The 26279-nt window shown below is 43.0% G+C and overlaps 1 protein-coding gene across 1 annotated transcript in view; it reads right to left on the bottom strand.

The window, feature by feature from the left end:
• The window catches only part of RXFP1 (relaxin family peptide receptor 1), a 577565-nt gene extending 553124 nt beyond the window's left edge, over positions 1–24441 (bottom strand). Inside the window, exon 1 of the mRNA XM_077279409.1 lies at positions 24163–24441. Coding sequence (XP_077135524.1) covers positions 24163–24211 — 49 coding nt within the window. The 5' untranslated portion in view covers positions 24212–24441. The remainder of the gene's footprint in view (positions 1–24162) is intronic.
• Between the last annotated feature and the right edge of the window lie 1838 nt (positions 24442–26279).

The raw sequence follows: 26279 nt of genomic DNA, 5'->3' as shown, positions 1-26279 counted from the left end.
AAAAATTGGCCCGGTCATTAACGTACAAACAACCCTTGGGGATAAAGCGGTTAAAATCCTGCACATTTTCCACTGAAACAATGGAGTGCTTCCTCTTTCTTGGAATTCTAGATAGATACATAGATACATAGATGATAGATAGATAGATAGATAGATAGATAGATAGATAATAGATAGATAAATAAATAGATACATAGATTGATAGGTAGATAATAGATTGAAAGATAGATGACAGATAAATAGATCGATAGATAGATAGATAGATAATAAATAGACAGATAGATAATAGATAGATAGATAGATAGATAGATAATAGATAGTTAATAGCTAGATAGGTTGATAATAGAAAGATGATAGATATGGGATAGATAGATAATAGACCTATAGATAGATAGATAGATCTATCTATCTATAGATCTATCTATCTATCTTTAGATCTATCATCTATCTATCTATAGATCTATCTATCTATCATCTATCTACAGATCTATCTATCAATTTATCTATCTATAGATCTATCTATCTATCTATAAACCTGTCTATCTACAGTATAGATAGATAGATCTATAGATAGACAGATCTATAGATAGATTAGATAGATATATAGATAGATATATCTATAAGAGAAAGAAAATTAGAGCAGCACAAAGAAAGAGTCCGGGTGCAGAGCCCCCAGGCAAATACCAAACCTCGCTTTCTGGGCTGATTAAATAGCTCCTTTTCACTACAAACGGTGTGCTGCCTCCAATTTTTCTGGATTTTTAGCTATATCTATAGATAGATAGATAATGCCAAGCCCGATGTTTAGCAATAAACATAATAAAATAAGAAGTTAAATAAATACACACACATACAAAATCTGCGTTAGGCCGGGGTCACAATTGCGAGAAACTCACAGGAGTCTCGCACCTCAATACCCGGCACTGCCGCCTGCACTCGGGACTGGAGCATTCAGCTGCATAGAAATACATGCAGCCGCACGCTCCGGTCCCGAGTGCCGGCATCAGTGCCAGGTATTGAGGTGCAAGACTCTTGCAAGTTTCTTGCAAGTGTGACCCCGGCCTGTGTAATTTAAAATAAAATGTTAAAAAAACAATGGCGTGGGCTCCCGCGCAATTTTTTGCGCGAGAGAGGGTAAGCCAGCGATTGGGGGCTGATGTTGATAGCCTGGGAAACGTTTAATACCCATGGATCTTCCTAGGCTATGAATATCAGCCCACAGCTGTATATTTGACACAGGATAGAGTTTAACCACAACGCTTTTTGACGGATGTGCCGTCTTCATCAGCTGGGAGACCTGTTGAAGACGGCACGTCCGTCAAAACGCTGTGTGGTTAAACTTTATCCTGTATCAGAGTTTCCTTTCAGCGCTCCTGGGACCAATTCCTATCACCAGATCCTGCTTCCTTCCTCCCTTGGAGGTGTTCTGCTGGAGCTGCGGCGGTTCTCGACACTTTTTTCATCCTTTGGGCTGCCTCCTCAGCTCTCCTACATGACCGCCATATACTGACTTTGATTTACAGCTGTATTTTAAGCCTGTACTGGCTATTAAAATAGGGGGAGCCCCCCCAAAAAGGACATGCGGTCCCCCTATAATTAATAGCCAGAAAAGGCTATGCAGACAGCTACGGACTGATATTCATAGCCTAGGAAGGGGCCATAGATATTGCCCCCCTGGCTTCAAACACCAGCTCACAGCCACCCCAGAAATGGCACTCTAAGATGTGCCAATTCTGGCACTTAGCCTCTCTCTTTCCACTGCCCTGTAGTGGTGGCATATGGGGTAATAGTTGGGGGTTGATGTCACCTTTGAATTTTAATGTGACATCAAGCCGGCTTAGTAATGGAGAGGCGTCAATAACATACCTATCCATTACTAATCCTATAGTTGTGAAAAGGCTAAATAAACACACAGCCAGAATAAAGCATTTTAATGAAGTAAAACGCAACACAATTTTGCCATCTTTATTGTTCTGCCAATCCATGCGACGCCCTTGATCTACAAAAAAAAACAAAAAAACAACGCAAATACTCCCTGGTCTGATGCAGTCCATTTAATAACGAGTGTCCCACAACAATGTCCGCTATAGAGCAGTCACATCAGATGTGACCACTCAGCAGGGCCTCCAGTGACACACTGACAGTAGACAATAACTCCTGCAATGGTATCACTGAGGGTTCAATGAGTTCATGCTCTCAATTTACGGCACTGCTGGGTGAGAACTTCCCCACGCAGTGGAGCCGCAAGTTACAGTATGAACTCTACTTAACTCACGGCGGCGGAGGGATACAGTACGGAGGATTAAATCCTGTCATTGTATCACCGTATCTGCCGATGTGACAGCTCTCCACGGGAGATTGCCGCAGGACACTCATTATTAAATGGATTACATTGGATCAGGGAGTATACAGATTAGTGGTTTATTTTATTTTTTACAGGTGATCAAGGGCTTCGAGGTCTAGGTGATTGGTGAGTATGTACTCTATGTCTATAGGTGTGTACTGTATATGTGTGTATGTGTTTTGTTTTTTCTTACGCTTAAAAACAGTAGCCGGATGATGGGACTACTACTGTCCCAGCATCCAGCTAGCTGTCACTGTAGCAGATATAGCTGAATGGGACTAGTAGTCTAATCGGACGATGCCTGCCTACACACAGACCCTTACACATAAACACAGCCCCGCAGACACCCGCAAACCCCCGCAGACATACACAGACACACACAGACACACACAAACACCTGTGCACAGACACGCACATCTTCTCCGCACACAGTCTCCGCACACACAGTGGGGCACACACACACAGACACACACAGCCCTGGAGACCCCCACAGACACACACAGACACACAAACACCTGCACATCTTCTCCACAGTCTCCGCCCACACTCCACCCACACACTCTTCCCGATCTGCAGCATTTCTCGCAGGCAAATCCGCAGATCTTTTTAAACCTGCGGATTTGCCTGACACAATGGAAGTCAATGGGTGCAGAAACACTGCAGATCCACAAAAAGAATTGACACCTTTGAGGCAGCCATGTTTCTGGTGATCTGAGTTCATTGCCATCTTCACCAAAGACATAGGGAGTCATCTCCAGGAGCATGAGGTCCAGGGTTGAGAGTGGTCCATACGGAGCCAACTGTGGAACCCATACAGTGAGTGCGGCATCTCAACCTGGCAAATTGACGGTTGTCTGGCATAATGGAGGTGTGTGTTTCTGTTGTGGCAAAAAGGGTTATTTTCTGAGCACATGTCCATCCCGTTTTCAATTTAAACAAACCACCAGAAAACTAGTGGGCCCAGGTTGCGGGGAGGTTGGCAACCCTGGTGTACTTATTACCTCAGTGGGTACGAGTCATTTTTTTACCTGCTACTTTACAAATGGGTGGAAATAAAGTGGACGTTTCTGCCTTCCTGGACAGTGGGCGGGGTTTAATTTGGTCAACTCAAAGTTCATCCGGGACCAAGGCCTAGTCCCACATACATTGTCCAGACTTATACCAATTATTACCATTGACTCCACCCCCCTAAAACAGGGGCACTTTGGACAGGTGGTTGATGTCTCATGGCTATAGGTGGGAGCCATATACACTGAGGTGTTAAACTGTTACATGGTTGATGGGGTGCCCTCACCTGTGGTACTGGGACTTCCTTGTCTTACTCTGCACAATCCAGTGCTCGATTTGCAGACATAGGAGGTGGCTAAGTGGAGCACTTACTGTCAAATACACTACTTGGGAATCCAGTTAGCAGGGGTGGATACGCAGTCCATGCCTAACTACTTGTCAGATTTTGTGTTTTCTAAGCAGGAGTGCCAAGAACTTCCTCCCTATCATCCTTATGATTGTGCATGTGCATCAATCTGGTTCCTGGTGCCAAGCTGCCCAAGAGCAGACTCTATAACATTTCAGGTCTGCAGAGGCAGGCCATGAAGGACTGTATAACAGAAAGTCTGATTAAGGGTTATATCAGACCATCCTCATCTCACATTGCTGCAAGGTTCTATTTTGTCAAGAAAATGATGGGGGGTTACTTCCTTGCCTGGATTTCCGGGAACTCAATGCGATAACTGTCTGTGATCCATATCCGCTTCCCCTGATCACTGACCTCTTTAATCAGATAGTTGTGGCAAAATGGTTCTCTAAGATGGACCGCAGGATGGAATATAACCTCATCCGCATTAAAGAGGTCACGGTGTGGTGGTATTTGTCTCTTGTATGTGATAATATTGGTCATTTTAAAAATTGAAAAATACATAAAATTATGCCTAAAATTGTACTTATTATATTTTAACAAATGTTTAATAAGTTACAGTAAAGTATAGCCCGGCCAAAAGAGTCTACCTTGTCGTGTTGGAGGATTAAAAATATCTTTTGGTCTAAACAAAAGCTGCTTACTATGTATGTGATACGGTGATGCGAACTGTTAATGAGTGAGTGGTGAGGATGTGGTGCAGAAGTGGAATTTTTCCAAGAGAGGGCGGTGGGACTGTGGAAGGTTTAATGGGTGGAGGCAGGGTGGAGTCTCAAGGAGGCCCCGAAAATGTTCCCAGTATGGGGCCCTGAAATTTCTAGTGGCAGCCCTGATTGTATGTACTGGGCCATTGAGTTACTCTGTAAATAATTTCACATCACATCTCGAACTCTCATCTGCTATACTTGATTTCAACTAACGATGGTTGATGGGCAGATAATATTTGGCCAAATTTTATGCTAAGCATCTCATATTTTTCCTAATACTCCAAAGCAGTATTGCTATTCAAATTTCACATATTCCACATTGACATGCCTTAGAATGATAGAGTGGACCGTGTGTCTGTGTGCAAAATACGCAGACATGTCCGTTTTTACCCAGACACACGGCCCGCCAAATGTCCTGGATACGTGCACATGGAGAACAGTGTACACTGTCCTCTGTGGGCATGGACGGCTGTCGGGGAAGCAGCACTACTGTAAGCACTGTTCCCCTGTGTGTGCTGCTCAGCCTGGCTTTCATCCATTGTCCCCTGCTCTGCTGGCAGCAGGCAGGGTTCCTCTTCCACGTCCTGCTTTGAGGTTGGTTCACTAATGGCGTTCTGATTTTACCATTCCCATTGGTAATGCCTGTGTGTTTTCTATTTATTATAAGCTGTTTGCAGTCATGATTTGTTTGGCTTTTTTGTAATGGCAATAATTTTTTGGATTTCTTTGAGATAGTCTCTATCCTATCTGTATAATTTTGAATTGCACTTGTCACTTTATATCTCAATTAGAGACTTTATGAACATTCATAATTATTATTTGTTATTGCCATATCATTGCTATTCCCAATACTTGATGTGCTTCTTTTTATTAAATTATTAATGATGGAGACAATATCATGTATATACAGTGCCTTGCGAAAGTATTCAGCTCCCTGGAACTTTTCAACCTTTTCCCACATATCATGCCTTAAACATAAAGATACCAAATGTAAATTTTTGGTGAAGAATCAACAACAAATGGAACACAATTGTGAAGATGAAGGAAATTTATTGTTTTAAATTTTTTTGGAAATTTAAAAACTGAAAATTGGGGTGTGCAATATTATTCAGCCCCTTTGGTTTCAGTGCAGCAACCTCACTTCAGAAGTTCATTGTGGATCTCTGAATGATCCAATGTTGTCCTAAACGCCTAATGATGATAAATATAACCCACCTGCGTGTAACCAAGTCTCCGTATAAATGCACCTGCTCTGTGATAGTCTCAGGGATCTGTTTGAAGCACAGAGAGCATCATGAAGACCAAGGAACACAACAGGCAGGTCCGTGATACTGTTGTGGAGAAGTTTAAAGCCGGATTTGGATACATAATGATTTCCAACACTTTAAACATCCCAAGGAGCACTGTGCGATCATATTGAAATGGAAGGAGTATCATACCACTGCAAATCTCCCAAGACCCGGCCATCCCTCTAAACTTTCATCTCAAACAAGGAGAAGACTGATCAGAGATGCAGCCAAGAGGCCCATGATCACTCTGGATGAACTGCAGAGATCTACAGCTGAGGTGGGACAGTCTGTCCATAGGACAACAATCAGTCGTACACTGCACAAATCTGGCCTTTATGGAAGAGTGGCAAGAAGAAAGCCATTACTCAAAGATATCCATAAAAAGTGTTGTTAAAAGTTTGCAATAAGCCTCCTGGGAGACACACCAAACATGTGGAAATTGTTCTGGTCATATGAAACCAAAATCAAACTTTTTGGCAACAATTCCAAACGATATGTTTGGCGTAAAGGCAACACAGCTCATCACCCTGAACACACCATCCCCACTGTCAAACATGGTGGTGGCTGCATCATGGTTTGGGCCTGCTTTTCTTCAGCAGGGACAGGGAAGATGGTTTAAATGGGTGGAGCCAAATACAGGACCATTCTTGAAGAAAACCTGTTTGAGTCTGCAAAAGACCTGAGACTGGGATGGAGATTTATCTTCCAGCAAGACAATGATCCCAAACAAAAAGCAAAATCTACAATGGAATGGATCACAAATAAACGTATCCAAGTGTTAGAATGGCCAAGTCAAAGTCCAGACCTCAATCCAATCGAGAATCTGTGGAAAGCACTGAAATCTGATGTTAGCAAACGATCTCCTTCCAACCTCACTGAGTTCGAGCTGCTTGCCAAGGAAGAATGGGCAAGAATTTCAGTCTCTTGATGTATAAAGCTGATAGAGACATACCCTAAGCGATTTGCAGCTGTAATAACGGCAAAAGGTGGTGCAACAAAGTATTAAGTTAAAGGGGCTGAAAAATATTGCACACCCCACTTTTCAGTTTTTGAATTTCCACAAAAATGTAAAATAACCAATACATTTTGTTCAACTTCACAATTGTGTTCCACTTGATGTTGATTCTTCACCAAAAATTTACATTTGGTATCTTTTTGTTTGAAGCATGATATGTGGGAAAAGGTTGAAAAGTTCCAGGGAACCGAATATTTTCGCAAGGCACTGTACTTTTGTGTGGTCTGATTATGCCTTTCTGAGATATATATAACCAACCACCTTTGGACGATGGCACTTAGGTGTCGCTACCCCTCTAAATTTACCCTTTCCCATTTTTTCTTATAAACTTTTTAATGAATGTTATTAATATTTTTCATTTAAAATTCTAGTTACTCTGTGGTCCATATTTTCTTTTTGGGTGATACTGTTATATTTATGGATGAACCTTAATTATACGGTAAAAAACTAAATTATCTGGTAAAAAAAACATTTTATAGGGTGCAGTCATGGAGCCCTTCTGTTGCTCTGTTGAAACTACCCATGGTCATCCCCCCAAGGGCTGTAAATGAATTGCCATTTACAACCAAGGGTCTGCTGAAGGCCCCTCACTGTTCCTGTCATGATGGTATGCCTAGGAACGCCAGCCAGCCTGAAGAAGACCATGATTTTTCCTATTCTATGCCATGTACATTTATAGTACAACCGATCAGATGAGAGTAGATTTAAGTCTCCACAGAGGACTACAAAATACAGTAAAAAAGCAAAAAAAAGTTTTTAAGTTATAAAGAAAAGAGTGCAAATCACCACCACTATTCCGCATTAAATTTTTTTTTAATATAATTAGTGATGAGATAACGTGCTCAGCTAACATGTTATCAGAGCATGCTCGGGGAGTTAAATGAGTATTTTGAGCGTGCTTGAATAATATGTTTGAGTCCCTGCAGCTGCATGATTCACGGCTGTTAGACAGCTGCAACACATGCGGAGATTTCCTGTGTGTTAGGGAATCCCCTCATGTGTTGCGGCTGTCTAACAGCTGCAAAACATGCAGCCACAGAAACTCGAACATATTATTTGAGCACACCCAAGATACTTGGATAAACCCAAGCATGCTCTGATAAAACATTATCCAAGCATGTTCGCTCATCACTAATAATAATTTAATCTAAAATTATTGTTTCCAATCAGTAAAAGCTGTAATGAACCTCAAAAAATGCAATGAGGGTCAATCAAAACATCAGATCTACCCCAATAAAACATCAGCTCAGAGGACAAAAAAGCAAGCCTTCATTGTACTATATGAATGAGTATGGGGGTGCACTATCCTGAATGGAGTACTATGGGGTACATTATATTGTATGGAGGACTATGGAGTGTTTTATACTATACGGAGGACTATGCAATATGGAGAGTGAATTATGCTATATGGAGGTGCAGCGCCCCAGAGTTCTGGTCGTTGCAGTACTGTGGCTTCGCCGCTAAGGGGAGCCATGGTACATTCGATGGCACCGAAGAAGTTCCTCCAATCAGGTATCACAGACACCAATATGTTTCACAGCTGGGCCTCCGGGGGGAGCTAAGGGTGCTATTCATTAGGCCACTCCCCACCATAGTGGGTAAACTGGGGGTCAGGCAGGAAGTTAGAGAGAACGCTGACGGGATTGAACGGAGCAACACCCTGTGGCAGGGGGTGTTGTGAAGGGAGAGACTGTAGGGTCTCTGCCAGGGGTGGGATCCTGGCAGAGGCTTGGCATTGAAAGAACGTAACGGGTCCGCGCAGGCTCCTGGAAGCGGCGGGACTCAAGAAAGGACTAGAAGCGAGATAGATTGTGCTGAGTGAGAAACGAGATCAAGCAGAAGGAGAATACCAGCAGGGGTTTTGTTGAAAGAGGCAGCACCCTGCTGAGGCGCAATACCGGTGGCCGGAACGCCGAGGGAGTGGATTAGAATACAGCTTCAAGCCATACTCCAAACAGCGGCAGGACAGTCGGTCTCAGGCGGGCTGTCTACCACATATCACCTATGAAGTCTTGGGGGGCAATTGCGGGAGAGGGGCGACTCTAGGGTCCCGGAAGAACTCCAGGCCTACCTGACAAACGGGTGCCATTCCAACCTGAATACAGGGAAGGGGTGGATTACAGAGGAACATCAAATCGAGTTGTGAGGGAACTTAAGAAACAGACACAACCATTGTGGGGTTACTTTCCGTGAGCACAGCAGGGAAGGACTACAACACATAGCGCTAGAAGGAAGGCACAGATTTCCACCTGAGAGGAGAACTCTGGAGGTGCCATTGGACCGGCCGGACTTGCGCAGCCTGGTGAACCGTGTTCTGGACTGAGGACTCAGAGATCTCCAGTAAAGAGGTAAAGAGACTGCAACCTGGTGTCCTCGTTATTTACCGCGACTTACACCCCACAACCGTACCATTTCTACCACCTATTACACCGGACGTCCCCCACTGACGGACAGGGCCACGGACCGGGTCTAGCCACCGTGACAACCCCGAGACTGAGAACTAGAGGCCCGGCTCCGGGTACCCCTCGGCCCTGCGGCGGTGCGGGGGCGCTCCAAAAACTTGGCGTCACGAACAGGATCTACTTAAGCCTGAAGAATCAGGTCATGTGTGCCTAGAGACTGTGATTTGTTGTGCTTGGACTGTACTTTATTGTAAGACTGTGCTGCGCCATTAGCCGCCAAAAGTTCCCGCCAAAAGGCGCCGCCATTGCTACACCCAAGGGGAAGGAGGGCGTGTTATGGGCGGAGACTCCCAGTGTGGCGCGAGAAATGGCTACCGCCCCCTGCACTTCTGGCTGCAGAGGAATGACCTGCCCCAAAGCAGAAGAGAAACACCCCTTGATATGCAACGGCGAGAGGCTGGTGACGGAGAAGCCCGACCTCGGAGAAATGGCGGAGTTAGGTGCATGCACTGCCACCGACTATCAGGCAGCGATGATGAACGGCGAATGCCTGAGCGAGGAAGAAGCAGTTCCGGCCTGCCCTTCTTCACCGGAGATGGACCGGAAGCCTGCGGACCCAACAGCGGAGTTACGTCCACCAATCCCGACCTCGGAGTTAGAGGAGGAGGAACCACAGCCAGCAGAGCCGAATCCGAGCATCCCATTGGAGGAGCCCCGGTCCGGGCTGCAGCAGACTCCAGCGTCCTCGTTAACGGACCGGAGCGACACCGATGGAACCATGTTAGGCGCAGGTATGGCCGACGTCCCTGCTCCCCTCCGCGAGCCCGCTTCCATGACCCACCTCTATCGCAGTAGGGAGCGACTTATCTCGGCAGGGCTAATGGTGCTATCCCCCGATGACCTGGGGAGGATGGTGCCACCGCTGTCGACTGGAGTGGGGGAGCCTGTGGATGTGAGCTTAGATGGAGTAGTTCTTCGGTGGGACACCCCCTGGTTTAGAGCAGATGGATCCCGGGAGAACGGGTCCACTCTTGCGGTGCTTACATTGGAACAATATAGACAGTGCTTGATTCTGCAGTGGAAAGGACGGAAAGGAGCTGAGTCGATGGGCCCATCGAAAGTACAACAACCCCCCCCGGCATGGGATGACAGAGACGTGACAAGGCGGGGCACTGTGTTGGCCTACCATGCAAGAAGAGGTTGGGGCCTCATACACGAGCCAGGATTGGATACTGACGTTTTTGTTGCGCACTGTAACGTGAGGGCTCCCTGCTGTGGCCGAAGTGGAGAACCATTGCAAAAGGGGGATTCAGTGACCTACAGTCGCCACCAGAACCCGCTCGGGTGGTATGCACGGAATGTTCGGCGGTGTATGTCTGGAGCCGCGACCCTTACCGCCTCGGACCTGGTCCCAGGAGCACCCGATCTTGTCACCATAGCAACGGTGCGCCTGGTTGCGGCCACCGAGTTGGCCAGTCGAGTTCATCTTCATGTTCGAACCGCGGACGCTGGCACCACGGTGGCTGGGGGGCAGGAACCCAAGCCACCAGAAGAAGAATAAACCTCGATACCATGAAAATGTAAATAGTTACTGTTTGTTCTTTAAGTTGCTGCTAAACCCGTCCAGGGTAAACTTTAAAAGGTGACCCCTTTGTTGACCCGGGGTTACTATTGTTTTCCTTTTTCCTTGAAGTTGTTGCACAAAAGTTACACAAACTGCAGAAATCATGGACTGTGCATGATTCGAACTTCCTTTGTAAATAGTTTGCACCTTCTTAAAGGTGCTTCCTACTGGTTTTGGCCAAAGACACTTTGCGAAGATATTTGCCCTATTGGTTTGAGTCAAAGACACTTTGCGAAGATACCGTTCCTACTGATTCTAATTAAAGACACTTTGCGAAGATACCATACCGGAACCTTTGCATGGACTGGTAGGCTGAGAAAACGAGCTACTTCAGAAAGACTTGGTCCCCTCTTAAAGGGGATGTGAGAAACTGAACTTGAGAGAGATACTGTTGCAGAACAGTAATGCCATAATGATGCCTTGAAAAGAAATGTAACTGTTTTACATGCTAAGTTATATGTGTTGAATTTGTTGAAATGTGAAATCTAAATAATGTTTTGCAGAAAGAAAAGATGCAGAGAGCCCGTAGGGGTAGAGATAGAGGTCTGCATAGTTGAAAGTAAAAGAAGTAATGATAAAGGTGAGGATAGAAGGTCAACCCTGCGTCCCCATAGAAAGTTACTTTGTTACTAAGGACAGAAAGCGAACCCGTAGGGGTTAGAGAGTGAGTCCTTAAAGGAGCCGAGTAGAGCTGGCTCAGAGTTCTTTAAACGAAAGGAATGTTATGTCTATACTATGTATAGTAGCGAAAGGCAGTAGGCCCTGGCTGAACGGGGCGGTCCTGTAAAAGAGAGGAGAGGCAGTAGGTCTGGTGCCATAGGGACAGGCGGTCCTGCAGGTTCAAAGTAGGAGAATGTGAAGTTACCTTACCCTGTAATGTGATTATAGGAAGGCCTTTGGTAAACTAAGAGTGTATGTTTCTTAAAGGCAATGTTAATTTATTGTTCCAGAATTTGCACTAAGTAGAATACCCGGTTGGGTAACAGGAGTTATGCATAGCCTGTAATTTATAATGTTGACCATGTTTGTAACGTTAAAAGTGTCCTCACCTCCCATAAAGGGAAGCCTGTTCAAGTATACTTATCGTTTTGCACTCAACAAAATTGTATGTCTTTTTGCTAATCTGTATTGTTGTTTTTTCTTCCCAGTCCCGGAGTACTGTGTTTAACCAGGGGGGAGTGCAGCGCCCCAGAGTTCTGGTCGTTGCAGTACTGTGGCTTCGCCGCTAAGGGGAGCCATGGTACGTTCGATGGCACCGAAGAAGTTCCTCCAATCAGGTATCACAGACACCAATATGTTTCACAGCTGGGCCTCCGGGGGGAGCTAAGGGTGCTATTCATTAGGCCACTCCCCACCATAGTGGGTAAACTGGGGGTCAGGCAGGAAGTTAGAGAGAACGCTGACGGGATTGAACGGAGCAACACCCTGTGGCAGGGGGTGTTGTGAAGGGAGAGACTGTAGGGTCTCTGCCAGGGGTGGGATCCTGGCAGAGGCTTGGCATTGAAAGAACGTAACGGGTCCGCGCAGGCTCCTGGAAGCGGCGGGACTCAAGAAAGGACTAGAAGCGAGATAGATTGTGCTGAGTGAGAAACGAGATCAAGCAGAAGGAGAATACCAGCAGGGGTTTTGTTGAAAGAGGCAGCACCCTGCTGAGGCGCAATACCGGTGGCCGGAACGCCGAGGGAGTGGATTAGAATACAGCTTCAAGCCATACTCCAAACAGCGGCAGGACAGTCGGTCTCAGGCGGGCTGTCTACCACATATCACCTATGAAGTCTTGGGGGGCAATTGCGGGAGAGGGGCGACTCTAGGGTCCCGGAAGAACTCCAGGCCTACCTGACAAACGGGTGCCATTCCAACCTGAATACAGGGAAGGGGTGGATTACAGAGGAACATCAAATCGAGTTGTGAGGGAACTTAAGAAACAGACACAACCGTTGTGGGGTTACTTTCCGTGAGCACAGCAGGGAAGGACTACAACACATAGCGCTAGAAGGAAGGCACAGATTTCCACCTGAGAGGAGAACTCTGGAGGTGCCATTGGACCGGCCGGACTTGCGCAGCCTGGTGAACCGTGTTCTGGACTGAGGACTCAGAGATCTCCAGTAAAGAGGTAAAGAGACTGCAACCTGGTGTCCTCGTTATTTACCGCGACTTACACCCCACAACCGTACCATTTCTACCACCTATTACACCGGACGTCCCCCACTGACGGACAGGGCCACGGACCGGGTCTAGCCACCGTGACAACCCCGAGACTGAGAACTAGAGGCCCGGCTCCGGGTACCCCTCGGCCCTGCGGCGGTGCGGGGGCGCTCCAGAGGGACTATGGGGTGCATTATACTACACTGCTTAAAAAATAAAGGGAACACTAAAATACCACATCCTAGATATCACTGAATGAAATATTCCAGTTGTAAATCTTTATTCAATGCATAGTAGAATGTGTTGAAAACAATAAAACAAAAAAATTATCAACGTAAATCGCAACTAATATCCCACTGAGGTCTGGAGTTGGAATGATGCTCAAAATCAAAGTGGAAAATGAAGTTACAGGCTGATCGAACTTCAGTGGAAATGCCTCAAGACAAGGATATGATGCTCAGTAGTGTGTGTGGCCTCCACGTGCCTGTATGACCTCCCTACAACACCTGGGCATGCTCCTGATTTGGCAGCGGATGATCTCCTAAGGGATCTCCTCCCAGACCTGGACTATAGCATCCGCCAACTCCTGGACAGTCTGTGGTGCAATGTGACATTGGTGGATAGTGCAAGACATGATGTCCCAGATGTGTTCAATCGGATTCACTCCAGGCACATGAGCTCTGGCATTGTCCTGCATTAGGAGGAACCCAGGGCCAACTGCACCAGTATATGGTCTCACAAGGGGCCTGAGAATCTCATCTCGGTACCTAAAGGCAGGCTACCTCTGGTGAGCACATGGATGGTTGTGCGGCCCTCCGAAGTAATGCCACCCCACACCATTACTGACCCACTGTCAGACTGGTCATGCTGAAGGATGTTGCAGGCAGCAGATGGCTCTCCATGGCATCTCCAGACTCTGTCACGTCTTTCACGTGCTCAGTGTGAACCTGCTTTCATCTGTGAAGAGCACAGGGTACCAGTGGCAAATTTTCCAATCCTGGTGTTCTGTGGCAAATGCCAAATGTCCTGCATGGTGTTGGGCTGTGAGCATAACCTCCATCTGTGGACATCTTGCACTCAGACCATCCTCATGGAGTCGGTTTCTAATCGTTTGTGCACACACATGCACATTTGTGGCCTGCTGGAGGTCATTTTGCAGGACTCTGGCAGTGCTCCTCCTGTTCCTCCTTGCACAAAGGTTGAGGTATCAGTCCTGCTGCTGGGTTGTTGCCCACTTATGGCCCCCTCCACATCTCCTGATGTTCTGGCCTGTCTCCTGGTAGCGCCTCCAGCCTCTGGACACTGCGCTGACAGACACAGCAAACCTTATTGCCACAGAGAAAAAAGAAAATACAGACATTGGCTTTGATACTCACATTGTTCAAAGTGTAGATTCCTCACAACTTCAGAGCTTGTTCTTTTGTTCCCAGTCTGCTGAGTAGTGACCTGCAAATGTCCACTCCCTCCTTTTATCAGTTTGTATGTGGGGGATGGCTAATCAGTGTCTAGACAGGTTTTCCTGTGGAAAAACGCATTCATTCACAAATGCAAACAAACGCATGTGCTTGCGAACGAAACGATGCATGCGTCGTAAAATGCGGCAAAACACATCCAATCACAGGCACCTGAGTCTTTAATGTTTAAGATAGGAATACACGATGCATGAGGAAAAAGGCGGCATAAACGCTGCGGATACAACCGCAAATGTGAAACCAGCCTAACTCTGGCTGATCTCGACAAAATAGTATTTGATTTGGTTAGGAGCCTAACCAAGGACAATCAATTGATCCCTGTGACGAATTCCCATTTAAAAAAGGCTTCTCAGCTTACTGTCATTTATTCTCTACATTTTCACACTGTGACTAACACACTGTGACTAAATAGCTAAAAAGTGATAAGAAATTAAAGTCACATTAAAAGAAAAATACCCTCATTAAGAAGGACATATTTATTAATAAATGCATTACATGACACACAGGTTTCATTTATATTACAGGTTCAACAACTTGACAGCCTTAACACAACGCTTAATGGTCTGACCTCAAATGTTCCACTTGGCTTACTATTAATTATCTATGAACAAATTAATTCACAGAGGCATTGAGGCTTTTTTAAAGGTTTTTTTTTACATTTCTGATATTCTGATATATGATACTGAGGTACATATATTTTTGACAATTTAGTTGAAGGGTTATTCACAATTTAGTAAGTTATGCTATGTCAAAAGGATTGGGCTAACTTACTGATAGCTCAAATATGGGGCTAAGGGAACCCAGAAACAGAGTTTGTTGAACCCAGCCTTCAATGGAGAGTGAATCATTCACTCAACCCTCAGTCCATTTACTGTCTATGGGACTGCCGGAGAAAGCAGAGCACAGAGTTTGGCTAGTATTGGCAGTGAAATAGGCAATAAAAGTGGAGTTTGAGTATGTGCGCCTTCATTTCATTCAAGTCTGCAGAATGTGACCCCTGCACTCAGAATCACTGGGAGACCCCCAGCGCTCAGTACTGCATGAAAAGCCTATTAATATTTTTCTTTTCTAAAATGATTTCATCTCATAAATTTAGATGTATATTTATGCCATAACACCACACACAATTTATGTAAGTCTTAATTTGTTACATTCCCAAACATAATTCTATGACCCATAGGTACCTATGAAATCTATAAACATATACATACAGTACAGACCAAAAGTTTGGACACACCTTCTCATTAAAAGATTTTGATGTATTTCCATGACTATGAAAATTGTACATTCACAATGAAGGCATCAAAACTATGAATTAACACATGTGGAATTATATACTTAACAAAAAAGTATGAAACAACTGAAATTATGTCTTATATTCTAGGTTCTTCAAAGTAGCCACCTTATGCTTTGATGACTGCTTTGCACACTCTTGGCATTCTCTTGATGAGCTTCAAGAGGTAGTCACCGGGAATAGTTTTCACTTCACAGGTGTGCCCTGTCAGGTTTAATAAGTGGGATTTCTTGCCTTATAGATGGGGTTTGGACCATCAGTTGTGTTGTGCAGAAGTCTGGTGGATACACAGCTGATAATCCTACTGAATAGTCTGTTAGAATTTGTATTATGGTAAGAAAAAAGCAGCTAAGTAAAGAGTGGCCATCATTACTTTAAGAAATTAAGGTCAGTCAGTTCAAAAAATTGGGAAAACTTTGAAAGTGTCCCCAAGTGCAGTGGCAAAAACCATCAAGCGCTACAAAGAAACTGGCTCACATGAGGACCCCCCAGGAAAGGAAGACCAAGCGTCACCTCTGCTTCTGAGGATACGTTTATCCGAGTCATCAGCCTGAACCAGCATGGCTAACACAGCATCTTGCAGAGGCATGCTATTCATCCGGTTGGCCTTTAGTTGGACCATCATTTATTTTTCAACAGGACAATGACCCAAAACACACCTCCAGGCTGTGTAAGGGCTATTTGACCAAGAAAGTTAGTGATGGGGTGCTACGCCAGATGACCTGGCCACCACAGTCACCAGACCTGAACCCAATCGAGATGGTTTTGAGTGAGCTGGACCGCAGAGTGAAGGCAAAAGGGCCAACAAGTGCTAAGCATCTCTGGGAACTCCTTCAAGATTGTTGGAAGACCATTCCCAGTGACTACCTCTTGAAGCTCATAAAGAGAATGCCAAGAGTGTGCAATGCAGTCATCAAAGCAAAAGGTGGCTACATTGAAGAACCTAGAATATAAGACATAATTTCAGTTGTTTCACACTTTTTTGTTAAGTATACAATTCCACATGTGTTAATTCATAGTTTTGATGCCCTCATTGTGAATGTACAATTTTCATAGTCATGAAAATACAGAAAAATCTTTAAATAAGAAGGTGTGTCCAAACTTTTGGTCTGCACTGTGTATATATATATATATATATATATATATATATATATATATATATATATATATATATACTGTACATATACACTCACCGGCCACTTTATTAGGTACACCATGCTAGTAACGGGTTGGACCCCCTTTTGCCTTCAGAACTGCCTCAATTCTTCGTGGCATAGATTCAACAAGGTGCTGGAAGCATTCCTCAGAGATTTTGGTCCATATTGACATGATGGCATCACACAGTTGCCGCAGATTTGTCGGCTGCACATCCCAAAGATGCTCCATACAAGGCAGGATGGATCCATGCTTTCATGTTGTTTACGCCAAATTCTGACCCTACCATCCGAATGTCGCAGCAGAAATCGAGACTCATCAGACCAAGCAACGTTTTTCCAATCTTCTACTGTCCAATTTCGATGAGCTTGTACAAATTGTAGCCTCAGTTTCCTGTTCTTAGCTGAAAGGAGTGGTACCCGGTGTGGTCTTCTGCTGCTGTAGCCCATCTGCCTCAAAGTTCGACGCACTGTGCGTTCAGAGATGCTCTTAGGCCTACCTTGGTTGTATCGGGTGGCGATTTGAGTCACTGTTGCCTTTCTATCAGCTCGAACCAGTCTGCCCATTCTCCTCTGACCTCTGGCATCAACAAGGCATTTCCGCCCACAGAACTGCCGCTCACTGGATTTTTTTTCTTTTTCGGACCATTCTCTGTAAACCCTAGAGATTGTTGTGCGTGAAAATCCAAGTAGATCAGCAGTTTCTGAAATACTCAGACCAGCCCTTCTGGCACCAACAACCATGCCACGTTCAAAGGCACTCAAATCACCTTTCTTCCCCATACTGATGCTCGGTTTGAACTGCAGGAGATTGTCTTGACCATGTCTACATGCCTAAATGCACTGAGTTGCCGCCATGTGATTGGCTGATTAGAAATTAAGTGTTAACAAGAAGTTGGACAGGTGTACCTAATAAAGTGGCCAATGAGTGTATATATGGATAGATAGATAGATAACCAATCTGCATTTTTTCATATGCAATTCTTTCACTCATCACTGTTCTGTTCATTTGTAAATGATTAATATAGTAATGAATTTTACATTAATTTCTGGTTCTAGTCTCTTATAAAAAACATGCATGCTTGTCACAAGACAAGCAATACCAGTGACCAAATGGAGTTTGCTGGATTCATACAACGTGACAGCTACTTTCACACTAGCGTCATTTGTAATACGTCGCAATGCGTCGTTTATGAGAAAAAACGCATCCTGCAAAGTTGTCGGCAGGATGCGTTTTTACCCATAGACTTTCATTAGCGACGCATTGCGACGTATGGCCACACGTTGCAAACGTTGTGCGACGGTTGTGTCGTGTTTTGGCGGACCATCGGAACAAAAAACGTTACATGTAACTTTTTTTGCGCTTCACGTCCGCCATTTTTGACCGCGCATGCACGGCCGAAACTCCGCCCCCCTCTCCCCGGACATTACAATGGGGCAGCGGAAGCGTCGTAAGACTGCTTCCGCTGCCCACGTCGGTCATTACTTTCACAACGCGCGTCAGCACGTCCGGCTGACGCATAGCGACGGCTCCGTGCTGACGCTAGTGTGAAAGAAGCCTAAATAAGACAACATTTTCAATTTAGCTAACATTGGGCACACATGTGGTAACCCAAGAGCTGGGGTTGTATATTCATAACAGATTTGGGCTTTTTGCCATGATTGGATTGGCCAGTAATCCTTAAGAACATTTTTCTGAGTCTTCACAATGCAAAGTGGATTGTTTCTAGGGAATGTATATCCTTTAAAAATTAGTAAAATCTCTAAATCTTTTATGGAGTTTGAAATCTGGCATATGTTATTTGTGAACATATAAACATGCACTATGCCTTGAAATGTCTTTTCTTAGTTCAAACCAAATAAATGTGCCCATAATTTTCATGTACCCTTCTTAGTTTATTAATTCGAAGAGAAAAATTGTAAAATCCATAAAAACTTCTCTGGAGAGGGGACATATCACCCTCACATTAAACAAATGGGATTCATTATACAGTAACTGAGGAAGTGAGAAAGAGATAACACTTCAACCTCAATTGAAGTAGGACCTCTTGCTGTGAACAAGTAATTACAATAGGGGATGTGCTCAGAGCAAGCCAAGTTTAGGATTCTATTAAAAGACCAGTAGCGCTTGCACTCTCTAAGGCCTGCAGCAGATAGTGTTACGGTACCACCCGTCCGTAACTAAGTCAATAAATATAATAAAAGGAAAACATTTTTTAACGCTTCCCCCTTTTTTATGGAATACCCCTAATACCTTTTATACTGTAGTGGTTGTATTAACGCTGGAATTTATCTGTTTATTTACTTCCTTTATATTGCGATCGATTTTTAGCAGGCATTAACCTGGGTCTTTACAAGGAATATAAAACTCTAAATACAGCGCAGATAGCTTTTTTTCCTTTTATTAAGTTTAGGATTCGTATGCTCAGAGGTGGTGAAGTATTTCCTAAGGCAAGAGCTTTCTCTGTTCAAAGGAATTATCTCAAACACTCTGGAACCAGTGGTCAGTGATAAATATTTGGGTTTGCATTGATTGGATATTTATGGGAGATATATTTTTGGCATCGTGGTGAAATGACAAACATAACACATTCAATCAAATCACCGTAAGGCTGTGTAAGATTGTGCTTAACGCATGTGTTGGGGGACACTCGCTTGGCACGGGATTCAAGCACACGGGCACGGTTTTTCTCTTAAACACAGTCTATGCAGTTTATTAAAGTGTCATAAACCGAGTTATGCACAGTTCATTATATACATTTCATAGAACACAATAGGCACCAACCGGTGACATTAACTTGCAGCTTTATCTTAGACACTTCATATACGACTTTATCTCACAGGCACTAAACATGCTGGACCTCTCACTTCCTCCAGTTACCATGGGTGTCCGTACGCCGAACAGTTCATCAATGTCCCTAGTCATATAGCGCACATGACATTGGGCCGTGGTCTCTAAACATGCTGAACCTCACTTCGTTCAGTTACCGTGGGAGACCACATAGTTCATAGACTAACACAAGCACCAACAGTCAAAGGTACCTTATGGGAGCTCCTGCTCCACCTGCTGACTTCTCGTCAGTCCTCTCTCCTGGGGAAACTGCCTTACGGGGTTCACCAGCTTGCCTGGCCGGCACACATCAGTCAGTCCAGAGCCACCGAAGGACTGTAGCTTCCCCCAACACAGACCATGCAGGTCCACAGTCTCTCAGGTGCTCCAGGAAGACTCCACTCACAAGAGCTTCCAACACAGACTTTCCATGACCCCAGTTTCTCTGTACGCTATTCAGGACGTCCATTCCACCCAGGACCGTCCCACACACTGGCATGTGCTCTTCAGGACTCCTACTCCCAGGACATCCAACACACGTTGTGCTCTTCAGGAAGCCTACTCCCAGGTCTTCCAACACAGGTTACTCAGTGCACTATTCAGGACGTCCATCCCTACTGGGGACCGTCCAACACACAGGCATGTGACCTGTCCAGGTGCTAGTCAGGACATCTGTCCAACACCCCAGGCCACCAGGTCCAAAACCCCACCATGGGCTCTTCAGGGAGATGACACTCCCAACACAAAGGCTCTCCAGTACCTTCCAGCATAGACCACTCAGGTCCACACTCAGCGACCATGTGACCCACACCCTGGTCACATTATGAAGCTGTAACCACCCCCACAGGTGGGAGTGTGTGTGTGTGGCTAGTTCGACCCGCCCATCTATCATAACTAGCCTAGTAAGTCTCCCTTCACAACTATACGAACACTTGTGGGACTACAGGTCCCAAAACAACAACATTACATCAGACTTACCACGCAGACTCCCTCTGCGACACATATTGGCCACTTACAATTCTGCCAGTCACTATTTCACCACCATTGTAACAACAGAAATGCCTCCATGCCTATCCTGAGGAGCACACACAGCGCCCCCTAGCTGCCACAGGGGTCACTGCATCACAGCTGATATAACACTTCCAACTTAATATCAGTCAGAAAGATAATACTATCCATGACAAGTTTCATCTCTATAGAAAGATAAAATCATGATAGAAAACATGACCACAATATCTCCCGCCTGGGACCTCCAGGGGTGATGGTATCCTAAAAGTTGGTAATCTCATAATCTTCTAATGATGTAGCTCACCAAGTGGAGGTATGTGGGAGCAACCCTGAACTAATAAAAATCAGAGTTTGGATTTTTGTCATTTGTCAGTTCTGGAAGATACAGTGCTCCATAGTTCTGTATGTTGTTCTAAGGAGTTGCTTTAATGAGTGCTCCCATTCGCTAAGCTCTGAGCCATTTCCATTTTAGTATTTTTTCTTTTGTTATGTTTGTTCCATGTAATTATATGTACCATATTGTTTTCTTCCCATTTTGTAACATCTTTGTATATTTTTTTTATAAACACTGCCTACTTTTCCGGATTCACTGAGGTCATGTATCTATTCCTAATCATACACAGGTAGTAACAAACTGGGGAAAAAAGGACATATGCCTCACAATAGATGTGAGCAAGTTTCTTAGTGTGAAACATGAAATTACAGGATGCTTCTCATTTGTCTCACTGCAGTACAAAGTGCTGGGAGTAGTGCAAAAATAAGTATAATTACATACAGCTTTCTGCTTTAATCTCACAGCAGTCCATGTGGGGAAGAGGAGTACATCAGACCTTAATGTTGTCTCATTACAAACACTTCCAGCAGCTGCAACTTTGCTCTCATAGTTCTATCAGTTTGATGTACTGCCCTCCACCCCATCTGCAGTGAGAACATCTAGAAAAGCAGGCTGTTATTAACTGTCTCACGCAAAGAAATCTGGTCTAACCTATAGTAGGAGTTTGTTCCTTTCAACCTAGTAGGTTGCTGCCTGCTTATGATTGGTCAACCTCATGCAGGGGATGAAGTACATGCCCCCAGTACAAAAAATCTAATAAGTCCCCTTAGACTCAACATAAATTGTAACCTAAACTTTACAAGCTAATATCTCTGTAACAGAGAGGAGAGATTAACCCATTATCTACCAATGTCCTTTTTTTGGGACGCCTGATCTTTAGCTTCTAGCAACTAAGATTTTATAATTTTTATAATTAGGTCCAATTTTTTGTGTTGTGTTTCTAAAATGAATGTTTTCAAAATAGGAAATCATGTCATTGCCATTTTTAATTGAATATTGGGATGCCCTTTTCTGAAAAATCCGTACTTGTAAAAATTTTAATTTGGCAAGTAATGGGTTAAAAAAATAAATCATGTTTTACTAAGCTTTGCAAACACTATTGCATATTAAAACTTTTCTTCCTATTCACTTTCCATGATTTCTGACGATTGCCCCTTTTTTGTTTACGTAAAAAAAATGTATGAAAATAAAGGTTCCCATCACTCCACTGGAATGAGGGCATCACCAACTGGGTCTTCTCCCTCCAATTCTGAGGGGAATAGACTGCCACTATTATACATTCTCCATTGGCTCAAAATGTCAATGAACTAAGGACTTTTACACTATATATCACTTTATTGTTCCTACTCTTAGAGAGTATTTCCTCTTTATTAACCTTACCATATATAGTTACCAATCCTTCATCATAAAATAGTTGTTTTCTTTGCTATTTTATTAAATCTATTTAAGAATTTAAGAAAAAAATTGTGTGATATATGAAAGATGCTTTGAAGAATGTTCTCCTGTACATGACACCATTTCCCTTCTGAAATACAACCATTGCTTGGCAATCTTTGCAGTAAGCAGCTTATGTCTATGAAAAGACAAACAGCCTTTGTGAGTAGTTTACCAATATAGCAATTTGGAAGGTCGTGATCATTTTACAATCGAGTTGGCTGCAAGAACAAATTGTATTTTTGACAAAAAAATAAATATAATTGGGGGAGGTATATGGCTCTAAGATAGGAAAAGGGAAACCTTATGACTTTGGAGCATGGTTAAATATTAAATACCTGGAGGAAATATTTACCATCCAAAGGTTCAGTACATTTCTACGTTTGGTCTGATGACCATGGCTATGGATTGAGTTTGTATAAAGACCCCATAGAAATCTGACCAAAGCTAGAAAAATTAATTCAACCTATCCAAAAAATACTATTACTTTAGTAACCGTTGAGTCCTGTATTTGGAATTTGCCAATGAATTCACTTATAAAATAAAGTGATTTATTTTATTAATTTATAAATTTCTTTTAATTAGTGTTTTAGAAAACATACATTTATAAAGCAGAATTAGATGTGCAAATGCTTGAACTAATTCACTACATATTCAGCCTTGGCGTCAATAATTTTTTTTAGAGGTGTTATTCCATGACTTTTATTACACGCAGTCAAATGGGTCATAAAAGTAAGTAAGGTGTTTAGGTTACAGCCAAATAAATCTTATTAATCTTTACGGGGGAGTGCAGTGTATGCTCTTCCTGATCTATAGTCAAGAATTGGGATTTGTTGCTTCTTGGCAACAGTGGGGGTCACAGAGGTAGGACGTCTATCTAATCTTTTATGATGAGTTCTAAAAGTAAAGCATGGAATAAGAATTAAAAAACCTAAATGAACCTATATTTATGCCAATAAGTGTTAAAAGACATGGAATTCAGTATAATGTGTTTGGTCAAATTTTATGCAAACATGAGAAATATAAAAGTCCTAGAAAAACATCTTTCACATTTTCACCAATAGTATCAGTTACTCGAGTATCATCCTTGTCAATAAAATAAACATTTTTACAGAAGGGCAGATTATTTATAGCTTTTTTGAATATAAGAAAGCAACATCTTGGAATAGTAACGGAAAACTGTTCATAAAGACTGAGCATCTGATAAATATAAATCTTGACCCTATAAATTCATAAAGCAATAAAAATTCTACTTACAAAAGTCTATTCCAAATTGTCATAGGTTTTTTTTTTTAGTTTTCACTTTTGGCTACACAAAATGTTAACGTGTGACTTACAAAATAAGTAAACTGTTCAACAATTCACATTTCACGTAATTTCAGTGAATATAAACCATGTAATACACCACATAAAGAGCATCTCTAACATGTTACTTCATTAAAGTCCTCAAAACATTACTGCAAATCAAAGGAGCCACAGAGGCATTAAACAAAATTATCTGCAAATCTACTTCCATTCTCGCCAAGGAATTGCACTGATTCCAATGTTGGAAGTGTTTTATTTTATATTATATTGTTTTTTAAGTTTACGTCAAGCTCCAAAATAATTATAAATTCGGTATGATGCAAGTTATGCTCCCAATACAGGCATTGCATGAACATCTGAACAATGAGTAAGTTATAACAAATTTACTTACAGTTTATTCCAATAATGCAGGCGAGATAAAGAAGGAATCCTGGTAGCATATCTGTGAGGCAGAAGGTACTGAATGGAAGAAAGGCTGTGTGCCCTGTTCAGAAGGCAGATCATTCAGCGGATTCAGTAGCCAATATTTCTGGCTGCAGCACCAAGAGCTCACACACAAGCAGCTTCCCTCCCTTTCTAGCCTTTCCTAGTTCTGTTTGCTCAGCTACCTCTTTAATTGCTCCTTATTCCTTGTCTCATTTCTGACCCTACTGCATACACATTGGAAAGTGAATGAGAGAAGAGAGGGAGAAGTGAGGGGGAGGAGAGAAGGAGATTGCCGGAGTAATGTAGGGAAAGACTTTCCTTCTTAATAGTCTGCTCTGTGAAAGTTGTAAATTGAGTAAAGTATAGACTACCATGGAATATACTAGAATAGGTGGGAGTACTCATTTAATGTATACATCAGGTTCTAAGTGATGGATGATTACATCTTGCTGATTCAATTAACCTCTTACCGAAATCTGCTGAACATGTGAGGCTCAAGTTGGGACCGTTTGATTAAAGCATACTCATGGGGTGATAATGTGTGAAAATATATGTTACATGCAGCAAGGATCTGCCTCTAACAGCCATGAATCTGTTAAATAGAATGTAGCAGGTTTTTTGCTATGAAATCTGAAGACAGCATGAGGTAGGGGTAAACACACAGATTTCAAGGATGTGTCTCATATCAGGTACTGAGATATTGTTTACTTACAGTGAAGCTTTTTTCACTAGAACATTATCATTGCTGTGACTGTCTGGCACATGCCTTCTGGTCCAACTCCACCCACTCCTGTGATAAGCAGCTTATTGGCTACAGACTATGGACAAACAGAGCCTGGTGGTGGCAGGGTTAGCTTTATCAGCTATTTTTTTATGTTAAAAGAACTCTGTGTCACAACTGTGCACTCAGTAAACTAAGTGAAACATCACTGGATTCACGGTCTCTGCCTTCATCAGGTTTTTCTTAGATGAAGTCGCAAAAACCTTCTGACAGTTTCGCTTTAAATGCCTCTGCCAAGCTCTGACAGTGGCACTAACAGTGCGTGAGCATTGGGGCACATCAGTCTATGGGCCCTTCGACTCCCTCACAGGGAGTGATCACAGGACACCAATGGGTTGCTATGACAGATGGGGGTCTGTTGAAGACATCCATACCATGTTTTTCTATATACAGCAATACTCTGTCCTCTAAGAGGTCCTCTAAGAGGACTAACAAATACAGTAAGAAAAAAAAAGTTTTAAAAACTATGAAACAAAATCTATAAAAAATTGAATCCCACCGCTTTTTCCCCATTAAAAAAAATTATTTTATTTTTTTTTTAAATACATATAAGTGGTGTTGCCATGAAAAATCCGCTCCATAAAAATAAACAGAAAAAAATCAAAAATTCCTAAATTGAAAGTTTTTGATCACCACAAAACTGCAAAAAAATGCTGTGAGAAGCGATCAAAATGTCTTATCTGTCCCAAAATGGAATCAATAAAACACATTGTCTTTCTTTCACACAGCTCTATCAACCGTAAAATGAAAACATTACAGGTCTCGGGTAATGGCAAAACAATAATTTATTCAATTATTTTTAATTTTCCGATTTTTTTTTTTCACCACTTAAATAATTTAAAAAATGTTAAAAAAGTTTCGTATAGCTGTAATCGCACTGATGAGGATACTCATACTACCAAGTCATTTTCATCACACAATGTACACCATAAAAACAATTGCCAAAATGTCAGAATTACCGTATATACTCGAGTATAAGCCGACCTGAGTATAAGCTCAGACCCCTAATTTTGCCACAAAAAACTGGGAAAACTTATTGACTCGAGTTTAAGCCTAGGGTGGGAAAGGCAGCAGCTACTGGTAAATTTCAAAAATAAAAATAGATACCAATAAAAGTAAAATTAATTGAGACATCAGTGGATTAAGTGTTTTTGAATATCCATATTGAATCAGGAGCCCCATATAATGCTCCATAAAGTTCATGATGGGCCCAATAAGATGCTCCATATTAAAATATGCTCCATAAAAGGGTAATGATGGCCCCATAAGATGCTCCATAGAATATTATGCCCAATATAATG

The sequence above is a fragment of the Ranitomeya variabilis genome, chromosome 1 (genome assembly GCF_051348905.1).
Source record: "Ranitomeya variabilis isolate aRanVar5 chromosome 1, aRanVar5.hap1, whole genome shotgun sequence".
Lineage (NCBI taxonomy): Eukaryota > Metazoa > Chordata > Amphibia > Anura > Dendrobatidae > Ranitomeya > Ranitomeya variabilis.
This window is presented reverse-complemented; position numbering and strand designations above follow the sequence as displayed.